General features: G+C 44.2%; 2 protein-coding genes across 4 annotated transcripts in view; one reads left to right on the top strand and one right to left on the bottom strand.

Annotated features, from left to right (window-relative positions):
* The window catches only part of KIF2A (kinesin family member 2A), a gene marked incomplete at its 3' end in the record, with an annotated part of 55,313 nt that extends 48,455 nt beyond the window's left edge, over positions 1–6,858 (top strand). For 2 of the 3 annotated variants that reach the window (XM_080362109.1, XM_080362108.1), the window contains exons 17-20: positions 1,674–1,824; positions 2,257–2,358; positions 5,250–5,385; positions 6,773–6,858. In XM_080362109.1, coding sequence (XP_080218235.1) covers positions 1,674–1,824; positions 2,257–2,358; positions 5,250–5,385; positions 6,773–6,858 — 475 coding nt within the window. Of the gene's footprint in view, positions 1–776; positions 891–1,673; positions 1,825–2,256; positions 2,359–5,249; positions 5,386–6,772 lie in introns of all 3 variants that reach the window. The other variant, XM_080362107.1, reaches the window with a different exon arrangement.
* A 2,780-nt stretch (positions 6,859–9,638) lies between these two features.
* DIMT1 (DIM1 rRNA methyltransferase and ribosome maturation factor) lies at positions 9,639–18,656 on the bottom strand. Its single transcript, XM_080363007.1, has 12 exons — positions 18,567–18,656; positions 18,274–18,347; positions 17,237–17,323; positions 16,791–16,852; positions 16,590–16,683; positions 16,452–16,501; positions 15,475–15,598; positions 15,271–15,363; positions 14,469–14,533; positions 14,104–14,167; positions 13,505–13,611; positions 9,639–10,198 (listed from the first exon to the last, which is right to left on the bottom strand). Exons 1-12 carry the CDS (start codon positions 18,625–18,627, stop codon positions 10,156–10,158), a joined length of 924 nt encoding a protein of 307 aa, XP_080219133.1. The 5' UTR covers positions 18,628–18,656; the 3' UTR covers positions 9,639–10,155.
* Positions 18,657–20,047: the final 1,391 nt, after the last annotated feature.

Here is a 20,047-nt window from a genome sequence, read left to right as displayed (position 1 = left end):
CTTTGAGACCTGTACAGCTTGCTGCAGATGTTCATCTCTTCAGTGAGTGTGAAAGGTGCCTTCCCCTGCTCAGTTCTTTGTTTAATGTCTGTGGAGAAGAGGTGGTCAGGCCCCGCCTGTCCCTGCAGTCACACCTGTGACCCAGAGACCCTGCTTGGCGGGGCACCCCGGGCCGTCGCTCAGGACACTGTGGGCTGTCAGGGAGGCCGAGTGCCTGCTCCTCCTGGTATCCAGATGTTTCTGTGCCTGGGTTGAGGGAACTAGTAGCACATCTGCCTGGCTTGGACCAGCCTGTGGAGTAAATGACTCGTGTGTTTTGTGTAGTATTTTGATTTTTTCTAGCACAATATCGTTTTCATAGTACAATTATATTTTAGATGCTGGACACCAGTGTGTGTGCAGTGTAACAGAAAGGACAGAATAGAATGTAATGTTTTGTAGCTGTAGTAGTTCGATGTTTTCAAAGGAACCATTTAGTGGAATATTGAATGTAGAACAGATTTTGTTAACTGCATGAACTGAAATCTGGAATTACTCTTCTGAAAATACTGCTATTACAGTCTGCTGCAAATCAGCAGTACTGGTTTTGTTCAGTTTGTTCGTGATCTGTAATTCTGTTTGTAGAAAGTTTAAACATGTTGGCACACTTATGTTTTAATATACTAATAGTTTTATCGTTAAACTATTAAAGAAGTATGCTAAACAAAGTGTTGTCATTTTAACTGTGTTTGTAAGAACATTTTCTTTTAATTTGCTGCTGTATTTTGCTGCTGCAGAGTAAAGGAATTTGGAATTAGTCCTTCGGACATTCCCTTCTCACAGGGTAGTGGCAGTCGCTCTGATCTCTCTCCTTCCTATGAGTATGACGACTTTTCTCCTTCAATCACCAGGTCTACTTCATTCTATACATGGAATCTTTATTTTTAAGTTTTGTTTTTGGCAATGTAATTTTACGGACCAACCTTTCATTAGTTTCCTTGCCTTGAATCACACATACTTTGTTTTTATTTTGTTTGGCAGGCGATGGTTCTGCATGATCTGCAATCATCTTCCCAGTATTTTGTTCACCCTCCTTAAACATCCACACTCTGTATCCAGGCTTGCTATAATAGTTTCCTTTGTACATTTTAAAAGGAATGGTGATGTCACCTTTGTACATTTAGTGGACCAAATATGACAAGTCTGTGTTTAGGGTAATTTGAATATCTCTAATTAAAAAATAAAACTATTTTCATATGTGTCTATTTTAAAAACTTCTCATCCCTCTGGCGTTGAATGAAAAATAGTTTCCATTGTAGTAAATAAGTACTACTCGGAAAAAAAATGTTTTTCTCTTTAAAGAGATGAAGACTGTGTTCTTAAATTTAACAGACTTGAAGATTTTTTGCCTTCTTAGCTGTTAATGAGCAGTAAGATTTCAATCAGAGAATGCTTTTGGCCAGAAGATGGGGTTTAATGCACCCACAAGTAGCTGAAATTTGATGGTCCACGCTTTTTAGGAGTTGGAGAAACAACTTTTTGTCAGTGAAAGCACATTGAATTATGAAGTTGACATCATCATCTTCCTTAATAAATGGATTAATTGCGCATAAACCCATAGAGCTTTATTTTTGGTTGTGACTCGTTTGCACAGGAAGTTACTGATTTCCAAATGAAACCTTCTGTGCTCGCAGGGTGAAGGAGCTGACCGTCGATCCCAGTACAGCAGGAGATGCCCGTCCCATTATACACCACGCTCCCAGTCAGATTGATGACCTGGAGACACAGTGGGGTGTGGGTAGCTCTCCTCAGAGAGATGATCTCAAACTGCTTTGTGAACAAAATGTGAGTAGTTTACAGCATTACGTGGGAAGAGGTGATGGTAAAGACAGTGGCAGAACAAATCCAGGTTAATGTGTATTTATAGCCCGTTAGCAAGACCATTAAGTAAACAGAATATGCTTCTTCACCTTGTGACTTTGTAGGATTATGTTAATTGCCATACCAACCCGCCCCCCCAAAAAAACCCAAACCAAACAAACCTATACGCACAAAAAACCAAACCAAAACATGAACTAAATTTAACTCTTTGAACATTTCTTTATATATTGCTCTCATTTCTGAAGATTTTATTGTTAAAAGCATTAAATTCTGGTTATCACAGGTTCTGCTTTCTGCATATTTCTTTTTGTGTTCTGTGATGGGATGGATCACATTCATTAAGTATCCGATAACCACAGTTCTTTCCAGACTGACAAGCTTAAATATTGTTTTCAGGAAGAAGAAGTTTCTCCACAGTTGTTTACTTTCCATGAAGCTGTGTCACAAATGGTAGAAATGGAAGAGCAAGTTCTAGAAGACCACAGAGCTGTCTTCCAGGTAAGAGATGGAGTTGCACTTCGTTTTATCCTAATCCAGGAGTTTGGATTTTTGCAGAATCACAGAGCTGTTAGGGTTGGAAGGGACCTTGGGAGATCATCCAGTCCAACCTGCCTGCTAAAGCAGGTTCACCCTGAGCAGATTGCACAGAAATGAGTCCAGATGAGGTTTGAATGTCTTCAGAGAAGGAGACTCCACAGCCTCTCTGGGCAGCCTGTTCCAGTGCTCTGGCACCCTCAAAGTAAAGAAGTTTCTCCTCATATTCACATGGAACCTCCTGTGCTTCAGTCTGTGCCTGTTGCTCTCATCCTGTTGTTGGGCACCACTGAAAAGAGTCTGATCCATCCTCTTGACACCCACCCTTGAGATATTTGTAACCATAAATAAGGTCCCCCTCTCAGCCTTCTCTTCTCCAGGCTGAACAGACCCAGCTCTTTCAGTCTCTCTTCATAGGAAAGATGCTTGCATCTGGCTAGGAACAACCCCAGCTTCCATTATAAATTGGGGAATGACCTATTAGAGTGCAGCATAGGGGGAAGGGACCTGGGGGTCCTGGTGGACAGCAGGATGACCATGAGCCAGCACTGTGCCCTTGTGGCCAGGAAGGCCAATGGCGTCCTGGGGTGTATTACAAGGGGGGTGGTTAGTAGGTTGAGAGAGGTTCTCCTCCCCCTCTACTCTGCCCTGGTGAGACCACACCTGGAATATTGTGTCCAGTTCTGGGCCCCTCAGTTCAAGAAGGACAGGGAACTGCTGGAGAGAGTCCAGCTCAGGGCAACAAAGATGATTAAGGGAGTGGAGCATCTCCCTTATGAAGGAAGGCTGAGGGAGCTGGGTCTCTTTAGTTTGAAGAAGAGGAGACTGAGGGGTGACTTCATTAGTTTTTATAAATATGTAAAGGGTGAGTGTCATGAGGATGGAGCCAGGCTCTTCTTGGTGACAACCAACAGTAGGACAAGGGGTAATGGGTTCAAATTGGAACACAAGAGGTTCCACTTAAATATGAGGAGAAACTGCTTCTCAGTAAGGGTAACAGAGCACTGGAACAGGCTGCCCAGGGGGGTTGTGGAGTGTCCTACTCTGGAGACATTCAAAACCTGCCTGGACACATTCCTGTGTAGCCTCATCTAGGTGTTCCTGCTCTGGCAGGGGGATTGGACTAGATGATCTTTTGAGGTCCCTTCCAATCCCTAGTATTCTGTGATTCTGTGATTCATGGTCAGCCTGTTCGCCAGAGCTCCCAAGCTGCAGCACTCCTTTCCAGCAGGTCAGTCATCATATGTAGTGGAGCCTGAGGTTATTCCTCCCCAGGTGCAGGACCCTACATTTGCCTGTGTTGAATTTCATGAAGTTCTTCTCTGCCCACTCCTCCAGCCTGTCCAGATCTTTTGCCATGAAAGTGCATAGTCTTGAAGTTGTGGGATATCATACGGTCATTCCACTGCTCTCAGAGATTTCTAAATTGTTTTATTTTACTAAGAGAACAGCAGAGCACTAAACCTGTAGGGAATACACACATCTCTGTTTAGGTGTCTGACTTAGTGGAACATTGAGTTGTGTTTGTGATTCAGTAGGATGCTAAACGTCGCATTTTGTAACGAATGTAGGGATTTCATTATAATGAAGCATCAACCCTGAAGTAAAACATGCAGAAGTGTGAAAGTCACCTGCCTTATGCTGTAGCTGTGTCCTACTGCTTGTGACTTCTGGAGGGATGAACTGTTAGTTTAAGATGTCACTGCCTCTTTGTGTCCATCTGCCCTTCTGCTGGAGATCAGCGCTCCTCCGAGCAGCCGCTGGAAGGAAATGTGTCCAAACCTCAGCTCCCTTCGCTCACAGCGTGGCTTGTTAGTTTATGCTGTGGGGGGGGGGTGAGCTAGACCAGTACAAAATCTACCAGCTGCACCAGCCAGAACTTGTCTTCTGTCAGCTTTCTTCTGGAATCTGCCAATACAAAACATCCATTCCTAACAAAAATGTCTAGAATAGGTCAATGGAGTAAATAGTGCTGTGGAGGTGTTGATCTTCCTTAGTGTCTTGGATGTATGATTTTACACTGGATGAGGTGAATCCTATCCCAATATGAGCTCATTTTTCCAGAAAGGCAGAAAGCATACATGGGGTCAGGACTGAGCTTTCAATATTACTTGGGCTACTGAGCACAGAGGGAAAGACTTAATTGTATTTCAGGTGCAGCATGTCAGCTGCTTTGGTTTTCTTAAATCACAGTGTTTCCAATGGGTTCAGTTCTCCTGATCACAGCTTCGCGTGGTTCTGTAAGCTCTAAGCTCCTGGTCGCACGCTTCTTTGCTGCAAGATTTTTTTTGTTTTTCTTTTTTTGTAATAGTCAGAGTTCAAAGATGCCGAAGAGCTGACTTAGCCAACCTTTAAAGTACTCTCTCTATCTGGGAAGACAGCTCATGCAATAGTGGGCTTCTGTTATGGACAGAATTGTCGTGGCTCCTTGAGTGTAGCAATACCACTGTGATTCTACTCAGTGGCAACCAGCCCATACTTAAAACGAAAGTCTGACTTCAAGTTTGATACGTGCCTAAAGGGAAATAACTGCGATATAAAGTTCTGTTCTCTGAGTTTCTTAGCTTTACAACCACCTAGTATTCTGAAGAGAACTGGGTTCACTGGTGTTTACCTGTTGGTGTTACGGCCACCGGAGTTAGGAAACCATGTGGGAAATGTGCCGTTTTGCTACCTTAGGAATAAGGTTTCAGTTTTTCTGATTTAGGAATAAGATTTCATTTTAGGATTGAAACCTGTTTCAGTGAGGTGGCTCGAAAGGAAAATTGTGGTCATCTTGAGAAAAGGTCTAGTTTGGTTCTTTGTCTTTAATTTTTGGCCTTGGCTTTAACTTTTTTGTTGTTTGTTTGTTTTAGGAATCTATTAGATGGCTGGAAGATGAAAAAGCTCTTCTTGAGATGACAGAAGAAGTAGACTATGATGTGGATTCCTACGCTACTCAACTTGAAGCAATTCTAGAGCAAAAAATCGATATTCTGACTGAACTTAGAGGTAGATTGCTTTTAATCACTTTTGTGTGCATTATTAGCAATGTGTTTTCATATGCCAAGGAGACTTGCAGTAATAATGATGAGAAACAGAAGAGTGTGGTTGTGGTTTAGGGTCCTTCTCCCTCTTACACTGCCCTGTAATGTCCTGTGGAAGGAACTTTTATCCTGCTGCATGAGAACAAGTTCCCATCTGTGCTCAGTTCCTCCTACTTGAAAGGAAAAACCTCTGCTTTACCTCAAGTATAAATCCAATCCTGCAACTTTGCTTTTCCTTTGTTTCAAAACAATAAAGAAAAAGAAAATCCAAACACATCGTAAACAAAAAAGAAGGCAGGGCAATGAGAAAAAGGTAATAGGTGCTCCCAGTTCCTGCTCTGTTGCATTCTGTAATGTAGCAGGCAGCCTAATGTCATTTTTAAGACTGTGCTTACGAGTGGCATCGAGCTCTGAGGAGCTTGTTTATTAGCCTTCCTTTTCCTTCAGCAGCCTTTCGGTCTGAATTTTGTCAGCCTCTCTTTGTTGAAAAACAAACTGCAGATAATTCTTAGTGCCCAGAATTGGCTCTTGCACTTCCAAAATCAGCTTGTCAGCTTGGTACCTCCCAGAGATGAATTCTTCGTTCTAGTTTCTATAACAATTTGTACTCCAGACAGCATGGTGTTCTGGTAAAAATTCAAGGGTGTTGCTGGGGGCTGAGAGGTGGAGTGGTATTTTACTATTCTTCTTCTTCTTCTTTATTATTATTATGGTTATTATTATTACTGGAGAGTGGAAGGAGATAGGGACGGAAATATGAAAGGATGCTGCAGTTCCTATCTGAGGTTTCTCCCATTCCTCTACAAGTTACGATGAAACAAATGATACGTTTATGTCTTTACAGTGAAGAACTTCTAAAATTTAATCACAAATGCTTTTCACATTCATAGAAGAACACAAGGGGAGTAGAATTTACTCTGCTGGGCTTTGGAATGTACAGAAAAGGCTGTACACTAAATACAATTCTGTGTGCCTCTGAGCATGGTTGGAAGCTGCTGGGAAGCAGAAGGGTGTGTGTGGTGTGCATCTCCCTGTACTCTGTAAGTTAGAAGCAGAATTTAGGTGTGAAGAGGTTTCATGCTGGGAGCGCAATTGTGCAGCTTCCAGCCCTCTCCTGCTTAGAGACAGGGGTGGCATCTCAGAAGGGACTGAGTTGCTAAGCAACTTGTTTGTGTGGTGAGTATTCAATTTAAGCTTCTCTCAATCCTCTTGTAGTTTGTGGCGTCAGCTGTTTTTGCAGAAGAATGTTCTTTGTTGTGCATTGGGGCCGGGATGCCGAGCATCACGGCTTAGTTTCAAGATCTGTATTGAGCGCAGGCACATCAGCACTTATTCTCTCTTTTTCTTTAAAGACAAAGTGAAATCTTTCCGGGCAGCTCTGCAAGAGGAGGAACAGGCCAGTAAACAGATCAACCCGAAAAGACCACGTGCCCTTTGAAAGGGGCCTCTGCTGCTAAAGGAATCCACGAACCTGTACTGCTGTAGCACAACATTTGTTACAAATCCCAGTGGCCGTAAGAACTCAATTACTTGAAAGTGTAAAACTGTTAGAAATGTCTGTGGAAATGTCCTGTTTCTTATTCACCTGAGTGACATTTTCAGATTCGTGTGAAATGCTCCAATGTCTGCAAAATGCTTCTAGACCAGACAGCACAAGCGTGCGTGGTTCAGATCTGTGAAGCACTTTGTTTAAAATATTTCATTTATTCAAAGTGTGAATTTTATGTTTGGAAATATCGGCCATGTTTTAATAATGAAGTAAAAATGTGGCCGTTAAAAAGACGCAGTATTTCCTTTTAGCTGTGTTCAGTTTTATTACGAAGACCAGCTGTGCAGATTTAAATTGTGTTTGCGTGCATGCACACCTCACTAGTGGTTGTACATACCTCCTCTTCCAGAGACAGCTGTGCTGACCTCTTCCCGTTCGGTGCCTTGCTGAAGGCTACTTAACCCTAAACATCCTCCTGAAGCACAGCCTTAACGAACGACATTCCTTATTTGTCAGTATGAATTACTTTTAGTGCGTGTACGTTTTAACGTGTTTTTAGACTTTCATTTTTGCTGGCTAGTGTCATTTCACAGGATGTGCCATATCATTTGAACAGGAACTGCAAGAGCTGTTGGGGTGGACAAACAGCTGGACATTCCATCCTCCTTTTGAAAAAATCTGGAATCTAGATTTATTTGAATGCCATGAAAATGATTAAAAAATTCTAACATTTTTCTCTGTAATTAAAAAAAAAAAAAAAAAGAGAAAAAAATAGTTGATGTATAAAAGGGTCATGTTTAAGCACTGAGGAGAGTTGTATCTTAGCATAAAGCAGCTATACAGTATGTGGCGTGGCGTGATAATACTGTCAGCGTAAAGGTATGATCTGACCTCTGCGTTGTCAAACTATGGGGATATAGCTAAATGCAAACTTTTGCCTTTCACATACTGTTAAAATTTAGCTTTTGATGCATGAGAAACTTACGTGTACATTAATTGTAGTTTGCAGGTAGTTTGAGTAGCTCTGTTGCTTTAAAATAAAGTAGCTCATGCCTATTTTTCCCTTTGTACAGTGCCAGCAACTGAAAAGTGGGGTGAAATTGCGTCATTTGATGATTTTGCGCAATACCTTTACCTAGTGCTAACAGAAATCCCACAAGTACCTGAAGTCTCACAAATGGCACCATGTGTGTCAGCACTTCTTAGCTGGTGGCACTCACGTTATTTTTGCAAGTCAGTATCCAAAAAAGATTGATCTTTCATGTAAGACTTCTTGTCAAATGAAGAATTGTAGAACTCTCTAGGAGTTCTCCCTGTTTCCAGGAGTTTGTGTCAGCAGACTTTCCCTTGGAGCTGTTGAACAATTGCTTTTGGAAAACAGGCCTGTCTGTTTGTGCCAGGCCTGGAGGGAAATAAGGGGAAGGCAATGAAAAGAGAGTTAAATGAGCCAGGAATTCTTGTCGTGTTTCATGTTTGTATCTCCCATAGCAAGATAGGCTATGGGATGCTCTTGTTGCATCAAGGTTAAAAAGAAAAAAAAAAAAAAAAAAACCTCCTGTGTGTAAACATAAAAACTGAAACAATGTAGATTTTACATGTGTTTAATAAAAGTAAGCTATTACATGAATTGTACGTCCGAATTTATTCGTACAAAAGTTCTAGTGCGCTATGGGAAGGGTTTCGCATTGAAAGCACATTGGAGTTACACTTTTGAAAAGGCCTCTGATTTCAGATGGGATATTTACTTGGAGCTAACGAACGCTTCTGTACAAACTTGTCATAGGGGAAGAAGTTCCCCAGAGTAGTGTCCTGACTTTAGTTTTGCAGAAGATTTTCAAAGAACCATCACCCATCTTTCTGAGCAGTTGTTTAAGAACATCGTCCATCAGAGTGAAGAGAAGAAAACAAGGAAATAGAAGGGAGCAGCTTTTGTTAGCAGGTGATAGTAGAGGTTATGGTGTAGTCCCAGTGGGTTTCTTTGGAGCTGCTCTAGGGAAATCGCACTTTCTAAAAAGCCTCGGAAGATTGAGACACCCTACCTGAGAAATGGTGCCTTCTCTCTTCTTCCCACATGTACCCCCAGAGCCACACCCAGGCTGTGCTTTCAGCAGGTACCCGACAGGAGTGGGAAGGACAGACGCAGCTGGATTTCAGCAGCTTTTTACCACATCTTGCAAATTACACGTGTCCTGCCGGGTAGCAGATGCATCTTGAAATTGTGGCTGAATAGTTTGTGTAATCCATGCATGATGCTGCAGAGTCAGTAGTTACTGTTTTCCCGAATCGTAAGACAGAGCAAAGCACGTTTTTCTTTTCACAGCTGCAATGCAGAGGTAATGCAGATTTCCCTTGGAAAACTCTGCCTGGAGCTTGGCAACAAATATGCATAATCCAAACTAGATGAAGACCCTTCAGTTACCCTTTCTGTCAGGGCACAGACATGCGTTGCTCTAAGACCCACTGACAGCTTTGATTGAGGCTACAACTCCTCCTTGCCTTGAAGTGCCGGGTGGTTTTCTTATTAAAATTGAATTTACAGTTGACAAATCCCCCCACACCTTCTGTCCGTGCTTACAAGCACCGGCCCTTCCGTAGTTTTCTGCTGGTTCCTAGAGTGGTTTGGTGGCAATGAGGAGGGGGTAGGATGGTGGTAGTTTCAGGTACCTCGATAATGTTTTTGCAATGCTCTTGTTTCTGAGAAACAGTTACTGGGATTTCTCCAAGAAAAGATTATGGACACACCTGGAATGTGTGTTCCTTCCAGAGGACAAATGGAAGACACAGGCATTTTGCATCAAAAGGAAGTGTTTAAATACACTTTAATACAAACAATCCCCAACAAGTAAAATGACTGTAACTCTGTTTCCATTGCCCAGACCAGACTATGGGTTGTACTGTCAAGTATTGTGCAAGAATATAGTGAGGTGAAGTCCATGATCAGAGAACGTAGATTTCAGTTACGGCAGCATCAATCTATGTTATTTGGTATATTTAAAAACACAGTCACTTGAAGTCCAGCACCTCACTTTTGCCTGGAAAGAATTTATCACTTTTAAAATACAGAGCAGCAGCTTTTTGCCTCCTCTCTGTGATAAAACTGCACGTAAGATTTAATAAGAACCAGAGTGTGGATGTTGTGTTCTGACCACCCCTTTTGTGAGAAGAGTTGGTCTCACTGCAGTCACTCTGTCTGATGTGAGGTTTTGGTCACAAAACACAGACCATCTTCCATGCTTGCAGTAGGATCTATGAGAAATGGATGCCTTCAGAATTGAAGCCATGCAGCAGTCTGAAAGAGTAAAACATTTCTGTTACCATTTCTAGCAATTTATACTTCAGCTTACGGCATTTTTAAGATGCGCTGCCTGGCAAAGAACATGCAAAAATAGCAGGAAAGTAGCCATTGCTGTTCAACTGTCATCAAGAATTGTTAAAAATGTTAAAATAGAAGATATTTGCAAATTTTTTACTTTAGAGAGACAGGTACATTTTCAGTGCCGTTTTTTATACTGAAGTAGAAAGGTCAAGAAACATCAGGGATATAGAGGAGGAGATAGACTGTTGGGACCATGCCCTGGCCTCCCTGAGACAGGAATGGCCACCAGTAAAAACACAAGATCAAAGGAGTCCTGTATCCTCCCCCTGCCAAACTGCAGACAGGAGCTCAAGGGAAAGGAGTGAATGGCTGCAAATCCACACTCAGGCTGGCAGGTGAAACCCACCTCGCCCTCCTAGGTGTCTCTGTACAACAGGTATGAGGCTCTGGATGTAGAAGGCCACAATGGATGAGGAAAATGAAGGTACATCTACACCACAAGTACTGACAGAATCAGAAAGGCCTATCTCCTGTACTACAACCACCTCCATGAGGAAGAAAAGATGGGTTGTAGTTGTAGGTGACTCCTTTCTGAGGGGAACAGAGGACCCAAACAGACCCTCCTCTTAGGGAAGCCTGCTGCCTTCCTGGGGCCCTGGTTAAGGACATCACCAGGAAACTTCCCAGCCTCGTACAGCCCTCAGGACTACCACCCATTGCTGGTCTTACATTTGGGTGGTGATGAAGGTGTCCAGGGGTGATCAAAAGAGACTTCAGGGCCGTGGGACAATTGGTAAGGGAATCAGGAGCACAGGTTATTTTCTCCTCCCTCCTTGCAGTTGTGGCCAGTGACATTAGAGGAAACAAATGGACACAATCTATTAGTACATGGCTCTGTGGCTGGTGTCACCACCACAATTTTAGGTTTTTTGATAATGGCATGGCCTGCACAACACCAGGTTTGCTGGTGTCAGATGGAATTCACCTTTCTCAAAGGGGAAACAGGGTCTTTGCCCATGAGCTACCTGGGCTCATCAACAGAGTTTTAAACTAGACATGATGGGGGAGGGAGACGATATAGCCTGTGACAAGCTGTGGGACAAGCCACCAAGGACAGAGGGGTGGGGTGCTAGTGAGGACCCTCAGCCAGTGGCCTTGGGACATGCTGGCCTCACTGGAGCACACCTGAAGTCTTATGGAGACAAGGCAGGGACTCCTGAGGTAACTGAGGCCAACAGGAAAAGTCCAGTGAAATACTTCTAAAGAATTAAGGGGGTTCCTCTAACAACATGACACAGCCAACAGCCCAGCTGAAGTGCCTCTACACCAATGGCACGCAGCATGGGCAACAAACAGGAGGAACTGGAAGCCACCGTGCTGCTAGAAAGCTACAACCTTGTGGCGATGACTGAAACTTGGTGGGACAGATCCCATGACTGGAGTGCAGTGATCAGTAGCTACAGGCTGTTCAGAAGGGACAGACAAGGAAGGGTGGAGGTGATTCCCTCTACATCAAGAGATGGACGAAGTGTGAAGAGCTGGCTCTGAAGAATGGCCACAACCAGGTTGAAAGCTTACGGGTAAGAGTCAGAGAATGAGGTAACAAAAGAAGCCTTGCAGCTGGTGTCTACTACAGGCCACCCAATCAGGGGAGGCTACTGATGAAGCCTTCTTAATCCAGCTACAGGAGGCATCGTGCTCACAGGCTCTTGTCCTGCTGGGGGACTTCGACCACCCTGACACATGCTGGAAAAGTGGCACAGTGAGCTGTAGGCAATCCAGGAGACTCCTGGAATGCACTGAGGATAAATTCTAGGCCAGGTAAGAGACAGCCCTACCAGGGGGGATGTGACACTGCACCTGATGGTCACCAGTGCAAGTGAGCTAATCAGTGATCCCAACACCGGAGGCAGCCTGGGCTGCAGTGATCACACACTCGTGGAGTTCACAGTCCTGAGGGACGTGGGACAGGTGACGAATAAAGTCAGGGCCCTGAATGGTAGGAAAGTCAACTTCCAGCTCTTCAAGGAGTTAGTGAACAGGACCCCTGGGAAACTGCCCTCAGGGACAAGGAAGCAGAACAGGGCTGGCAGAGCTTTAAGGACATGTTCCACTGAGTGCAAGAGCTCCCAATCCCCAGGTATAAGAAATGGGGTAAGGAGGGCAAGAGGCCGGCATGGCTGAGTTGAGACCTGCTGGACAAACTAAAGGGCAAGAAGGAAATGCACACACAGTGGCAGCAGGGACAGGGATCCTGGGAAGAGCAGAGGGGACACTCTGCGGTTGTGCAGAGATGAGGTCAGGAAGGACAAGGCGCAGCTGGAGCTGAACTTGGCAAGGGACACAAATAACAAGAAGGGTAGGTAGGTCAGGCAGAACAGGAAGGTCAGAGGTAGTGTAGCCCCTCAATGAACAAGACTGGTGAACTGGTAACAATGGATGAGGAGAAGGCTGAGCACTCAGCAACTTCTTTGCCTCAGTCTTCACAGGCAAGCCCTCTTCCCACACCTCTCAAGTGCATGAACTGCAAGAGGGGACTGAGGGAGGAAAGTCCCTCCCACGTTAGTGAGGATCAGGTCTGTGACCACTCATGGAGCCTGACCATACGTAAGTCTATGGGACCTGATGAGATGTATCCCATGGTCCTGAGGGAACTGGCTGATGCACTTGCCAAGCCACTCTCCATGATATTTGAGAAGTCACAACAGTCAGGTGAAGTCTCTGGTTACTGGAAAAATGGAAACATTGCACTCCTTTTAAAAAGGGTAGAAAAGAGGAACCTGTATTTGTTGTCACACTGAGAAACAGCTGGGAATTCTTAAGTCAGAAGAGGATTCATGTTGCCACTTATATTAACTGACAGAAGTAAGAGCGGAATATAGCACTTCGTTACCCAAATTTCCAAATTATGCTATAGACTAAGGCCTAATCCTCAGGACATATAGAGAATGGCTGTGTCTTCTTCCAGAGAAATTATAATAACCAATTCCATATTAAAGCCACTTTTAGAGGAGACATGGAATGGTCTATTACACAAATACCAGCAATAGGGATCTTGTGCTAGTTGCTTCTAAATACTGTAAGCAGCAGTTAAAATGCATATACAGGGTTCACATGTTTGTTCATGTTCAAGACTGGGAGCCAGGAGTGTCTGGTATTGGGAGGAAAACAGAGTTAGTACTGTTCCTCTGTAACCCAATACTAATCTGTGCTACATGGGTACAGGTGCAAACAGAACGTAAAGAAGCTTAAAAGGCATTAATTGAAACCAAAAATTACCTAATAAAATCATCTATATCCATTGAACGGGCTCGTTTCTCAGAGTAACCTGTATTTTTCAGGACTGTCTGTATTTTCTCTGAAATTTTGAAATTTTCAGGTATTTCCTGTCAATAGAAAATAGGATACAAATTCATTTGCTATCCATAGCATAGAAATAGTTCATTTAAATAATCTGTTCTTTTTCTGCTTTAGAATAATTCTTGTTTCAAGTGATAGAAATAAGTTGTATTTTATCTTATGTTGATTACTATATTCTTCTGTTGTTGTATCTGAATTTTCATACTTCAGCTCATTCACTATAAATTAATCACAGCAGTACTGCTAAGCAGAGACAAAATGTTTTCTTACATCAGTTAATGTCCTTGAGACCTGTACAGCCAATACATTAATAACATACTCAGCTTTCAGCTTTTGCGCTGTTATATACTGAGAGTTTTAGATTTTTCTCTAGGAAGGAAGCTCCTCCCTCAAACTGTCCCATGAAAATCTTTTTAACACGTTAAGCTTGTCAATGTTAATTTTTTTACTCCTATAAAAGCCAGTGTGTAGGTCACAGTACACAGAAACAGAATTTAATATACTAAAAAAGCACTTACTGTATTATGTAAGGAACAATGAATTCGGTAATTATGATCCAGCAGCTGCTCTACAGCACTTGACCTGAAAGAAATACAAGTTTAGAATGAAAACTCAGCTTTAACGAGATTTTTTTTTGAGGTAACTGAGGTTGGTTTTAAATCTTTATTATAAAAACCTGTAACTACTATACAAAGCTGTTCAACAGCTGCCTAGTTTTCTTTGAAAAGAAAAAGCTCGTGACCTGAGCAGAAATCCTCCATCATGGTTTACCCCAGACTGTGCTGGCATGCATCTAACACAGCTCTGCATTTGCACAAAAGAAATGGTTCACTGGATGAACTCTCAAACTTTGAAAATATTTCTTTTTATAGAAGTTACTTACTTAAATGCTGCGGAGAGTGTCTTGTTTTTCCTAACAAAGGCTATCCTTACCAGACCATCCCACTCCTGAAACAAAAAATTTCAGAATGTACAGAATGGAACAGACAGCTACTACAAACCGAAATAGCCACTACGGACAACTTCACGGTACCAAACACACAACAAAATCTTTCAGGAAAATACCTTTCTAAACAATAAAAACCAGTCCTGTCTTGAACAAGGCAATACAAACGGAGGAGAAAATATTTCACCCACAAAATCCTTTTGATTGCTCATTTTCGTGCCTAGAGGCACTATTGGCCAGATTTTATGTGCTGAGGAAGCAGACACTTGAAACTACAGCTAACCTTGGGCAAGACGGTCTTGAAGATCAAAATGTTTTAAAAAAATAGCTTTAAGAATAGCATGCTGTAACATCTGTCTTCTGAGATGATACCCACTCACGTGAACATAAGACTTCTCATAAATACCACTTTGATCATAACCAACAAAGTCATCAGCCAGAAGGGTCTCTGGGAGATACAAACCATGAAGAAAGGGACACTATTACTAGCAACTCCCCAACCAACATGGAGATGGTATCTCAGTCTTGTCAGAAATACTGTAAACGAAGGTTCACCTGAATTGATGATGGCACACTCAGGTCACATCGTAACACAAGACCCATCAACAGAGAAAGTAAATGCCAATGAATAGCTGGTACTTAATAGTGAAAACAGCACATGCAACTCAGTAAGAAGGGAAAATAAAAATTAAGTATTATCACTAGTACACTACACATTTATTGAGTATGACACTCTCACCTGAAAGTTGATAGGTGGTGGTGGGTTCTTTGGTTCTATTCTGACAACACTTGATTCCACTTTGGGAGGAGGCCTGAAATTGTTCTTTCCAACCTGTTAGTTGGGAGAAGTCAGGCAGCTGGATGAATAAGCAGCAAATCCTTACATTCCTAGAAACATTCTTCTGTCTTTCATAGCTCTGTTAGCTAGCACAGAACAACGTACCTTCATCAAATGGTCCACGCGAGCTAATAACTGAGTATTAATGGAGAGTCTGCAGTACAATTTTGTTCCTGGTTTTGCAACCAAACGAAGTGCAAACTCCCTTTGAAACATAAGTATTGCACACCTGAGAATAACAGAAATGAGAAAATCCATTATAAGTAATCAACTTCTATGTTAAAAGCCAACTAACACACTTGGAAAACACAGGATGTTCCTCACTGCTTAGAAGCAATAAAAGTTTGTCATAAACAAACCCTGCCTTAATCAGCTCACTCTCTTAAAAGAACAACCAACATAAAACATGGTGAAACCATCTAAATCTCCTTAAAGCTACAGAAGAATTTCATTATTTATACCACTAAATGGATTAGGATGGAAAAGACTAGTCTCAGAGTTTCGTGTCTGACTGTAACCAATCATTTTGAATAATTCTATGATAAATCCTTCAAATCCAGACTCTCTAGCTCCAAAAATTGACCAGTAACGTCACTAACATTAGCACTTCAGTGAGCGAAATCAGTAACTGCTGACACATTGAATAACACACGGAAGTACCTAAGCAGCTGTATTTTTGAACCAGACAACAGGAAGTGTCTTGGCATTGATCCTACCCTTTCCACCCTTCCTTTTTACGGCACTTTCCACCCTTCCTTTTTAAGGCAGAAAGGCATTTGAGATGCTACAATGCCCTACTTATCCGCAGAATAACGATTTGTTATAATACTAATGTAACGAGGTGCAACTCCTGTTTTCATCAGCTGGACACTCACTGATGCCAAGACTCAATTTTCTTGCGCTTAATACACAGACTTAAACTAATTCCTGGGCACTGGCAGTTTTCGTATTAGAAAAAAAACCTGGTGCAGCTCTGACCCATCAAACTGATATTTTAAGAACCAAAAAAAATAGATTTGAGAATATTTTTTAAAGTTTGTTTTGTTTTTCTATCAAGTAATGCAGAGCTCTCTTCCACATACCTGAAAAAAGGTCTATGAAGCAATAATTTGAACACAAAAGGTGAAGAAATCTGAGGAAAAGAGCAATCTCATTAGTATAACTTCAGGGCAATCATCATTAAAAGAGAAAGAAGTTTTGCTATGTTGTTTAGCCCATACCTGGTAAGGCAAGTTAGCAACACATGCATCAAAAAACGGTAAGTCTGACTTCAAGACATCTCCAACCTTGATTTCAAGTTTGTTTGCCAGACACCTGGGGGAAAATACAGTGTGGTTATCGTCAGAGATGCACGTTGCCAAAGTTCTTCCACAGCAGCTCTGCTGCTTTAAGTGCTCACTGTTTCCACAGTTGGTACTCACGTGCCCTGAACTCTCTTCTGAAGCTCACCAACAAGCCTAGGATCAATTTCACAAGCAATAACCTGAAAACAAAGTATATATTTACAACTTTATGTTAAAATTCCAGTTGTGAAAAAAACCTGTATCTACTGCTATGGGTTGATATCATTCTTTAAAATTCCCAAAAAGGCTGTGCATCTTTCTTCCCTCCTCCAAAACATGCAGACTTACCACATAAATGGGTAACAGCAATATAGTTTGATAAAACCATGCAAGATTTACATGAATCTACATGAATTACATGAATTTACATAAAAGCTCATTGGAATTATGCAAATATTACAAAAAGTATCCGTAGAGTAATTCTGCTTAATTTAATCAAGCAAATGAAGATCCTTCTGCTTGCCACAGTCTAAGCCATGAGGTGGTTTGAGCTTGGGGAAGGTGAGGGAGAAATTCACACTTACTTTTTTTACTTTCTCTAACATCTTTACTGTTAGGTTACCGGTTCCTGGGCCTACTTCCAGAACGACATCTGTGCGTCGTAGGGCAGCCTATGAACAAACGGCATTTCAGTTACTTGTCTAGAACCAATTTCAAGTAACCATTTAATTTTAAAACAAAATGCATGTGACATATGTGCAGCTTGGTAAAAGGCCAAAATCAGCCAGCAGAGGAGTGTGAGTGTTGTTTAGAAAGGGATGGGAGCAAAACTGTGAAAACGGGAGTATCTGATTGACCGCTGTACTCAGCACTGGAGAGGCTACACCTCAAATACTGTGTTTAGTTTTGGGAACCTAATCATAAGAAAGACACCGACGTGCTGGAGAGAGTGCAGAGGAGGCAACGAAGCTGTTGCGAGGTCTGGAGCTCAAGTCTGATGGGAGCGGCTAGAGGGAACTGGGGCTGTTCAGCCTGGAGAAAAGGAGTCTGAGGGGAGACCTTATCACTGTCTACAACTACCTGAAAGGAGGTTGTAGCATGGAGGGTGTTGGTCTCTTCTCCCAAGTAGCAAGTGATAGGACAAGAGGAAATGGCCTCAAGTTGTGCCAGGGAGGTTTATATTGGATATTAGGAAAAAATCCTTCACAGAAAGGGTTGTCAGGCACTGGAACAGGCTGCCCAGGGAAGTGGTGGAATCACCATCCCTGGAGAGGTTTAAAACATGTGTAGATTATGTTCTTATGGACATGGTTTAGTGGTGGATTTGGCAGTGCTAGGTTTATGGTTGGATTTGATGACCTTAAAGGTCTTTTCCAAACTGAACAGTTCTATGACTGTGTGATTCTGTATGTACAGAAAACTAAGCAAGCCGCCACACTTAGAAAGCATAACAAAAAGCAAGCAGCAATATCAAGGCAATATCTGCGGCGGAGGAGGAAGGTCCCTGCAAGAGCGCCGAAGGGCCGGTTCGGGTCGAGGGCCGGTTTGGGTCGAGGGCCGCGCCGCAGGACTCTCCGTGCGGGGGAATCTCCGCCCGCCGTGGGGCCCCCGCGCCACGCACCTTCTCGATGATGCTGTTGACGACAAGCGGGTTCTTCAGGATGTGCTGCCCGGCCCCGGTGTTGAAGAGGATCCCTGGGGCAGAAAGCGGCGTTACTCCTGCCACAGCCGCGTCCGCGGAACCGCCGCCGGCCGCCGCCGCTCTCTGCCCGTACCGCGCTCCCCGCCGGGCGCTCCCCCCACCCGGGGCCGCTCGCAGCACCGAGCCGTCCCCGCAGCAAGGACGAACCCGGCCCTGGCCCCCGTTCCCGGGGGCACCGCCGCCCAGCCTGCCCGGTCCCGCCCGGCACTCACCGCCGGCACCGCCGTCCCGCCGCTCCTGCCGCGGCCGCTTCCCCGCCCGCACCTTGGGCATGGCGGCCACGACTGGGCCCCGCGCACGTGCCGCGCGGGACCACAACTCCCGACAGGCCTGGCAGCAGGAGCGCCGCGCGGCAGCAGGGCGGCGCGCCCCCGCGGACAGCGCCCCCCCGCGGGCCGGAGGTGTGCGCGGGCCAGTTCCGCGGCAGAACGGCCGGTGTTAGGGTCAGCGCGCGGCCTTCCCGCGGAAAGCAGGAGCCGCGCCCGAAGCGAGACCCCGCAGAGCTGCAGGGGCGCTTCCCAACGGCAACAACCCGCCCCTGGAACAGCCTCCCCCGGAACGCGGTGGGTTCCCCAACACTGGGCATGCTTAAGGTTCAGCTGGACAGAGTCCTGCGCCACCTTGTCCAGGTCGGGCTTTGCCCAGAACGGCTGCACGCGGCGATCTCCATGGTGTCCCCGCCCCTCTCGGGGAAGCCGTGACGTCGGGCGGTGCCGCGCGCCACACGCCCCGCCCACAAGTCCGGAGTCCCCGCCCCCTGCGGCTCCCACCCGCTCGGCGAGGAGAGGCGGCCGCGACTCGGGGCGCAGTGACGTCACGGCGGCGCGCCGGGGGAGACGGAGTGTGGCTGTGGCAGTGGCAGTGGCTCGTGGCGCGAGCTTCCGAACCAGCGGCGTCTCTTTGTGTTTTCGGAGACAACCTCTCAGGATGCCAGAACATTCTGGTGGATATTTCTGTACATGTTTCTGAATCTATGACTTTTAAACAATTTACATTGGATGTCTATAAAAAGCTGTATCTTAGCAGAGGTTTTGCTAGTTTGCCTTTTATCCATTTACTGTGGTCTTATGGAACAAGGTATGCTAGAGATGAAAATATGACCTGTTAATACAGAGAGTCATGACTTCATCCCTGTGTGAAGCTGCACAGTCAATAGTTACTGTTTTCCCCAATCATAAGACAGAGCAAAGCACGTTTTTCTTTTCACAGCTGCAATGCAGAGGTAATGCAGATTTCCCTAGGAAAACTCTGCCTGGAGCTTGGCAACAAATATGCATAATCCAAACTACATTAAGACCCTTCAGTTAGTTACCCTTTCTGTCAGGGCACAGACATGCGTTGCTCTAAGACCCACTGACAGCTTTGATTGAGGCTACAACTCCTCCTTGCCTTGAAGTGCCGGGTGGTTTTCTTATTAAAATTGAATTTACAGTTGACAAATCCCCCCACACCTTCTGTCCGTGCTTACAAGCACCGGCCCTTCCGTAGTTTTCTGCTGGTTCCTAGAGTGGTTTGGTGGCAATGAGGAGGGGGTAAAGGATGGTGGTAGTTTCAGGTACCTCGATAACGTTTTTGCAATGCTCTTGTTTCTGAGAAACAGTTACTGGGATTTCTCCAAGAAAAGATTATGGACACACCTGGAATGTGCGTCATTACCAGAGGACAAATGGAAGACACAGGCATTTTGCATCAA

The sequence above is a fragment of the Nesoenas mayeri genome, assembly GCF_963082525.1.
Source record: "Nesoenas mayeri genome assembly, chromosome: Z".
In the NCBI taxonomy this organism is placed as follows: domain Eukaryota; kingdom Metazoa; phylum Chordata; class Aves; order Columbiformes; family Columbidae; genus Nesoenas; species Nesoenas mayeri.
The sequence above is the reverse complement of the archived record's forward strand: the minus strand, read 5'-3'. Positions and strand labels throughout refer to the sequence as shown.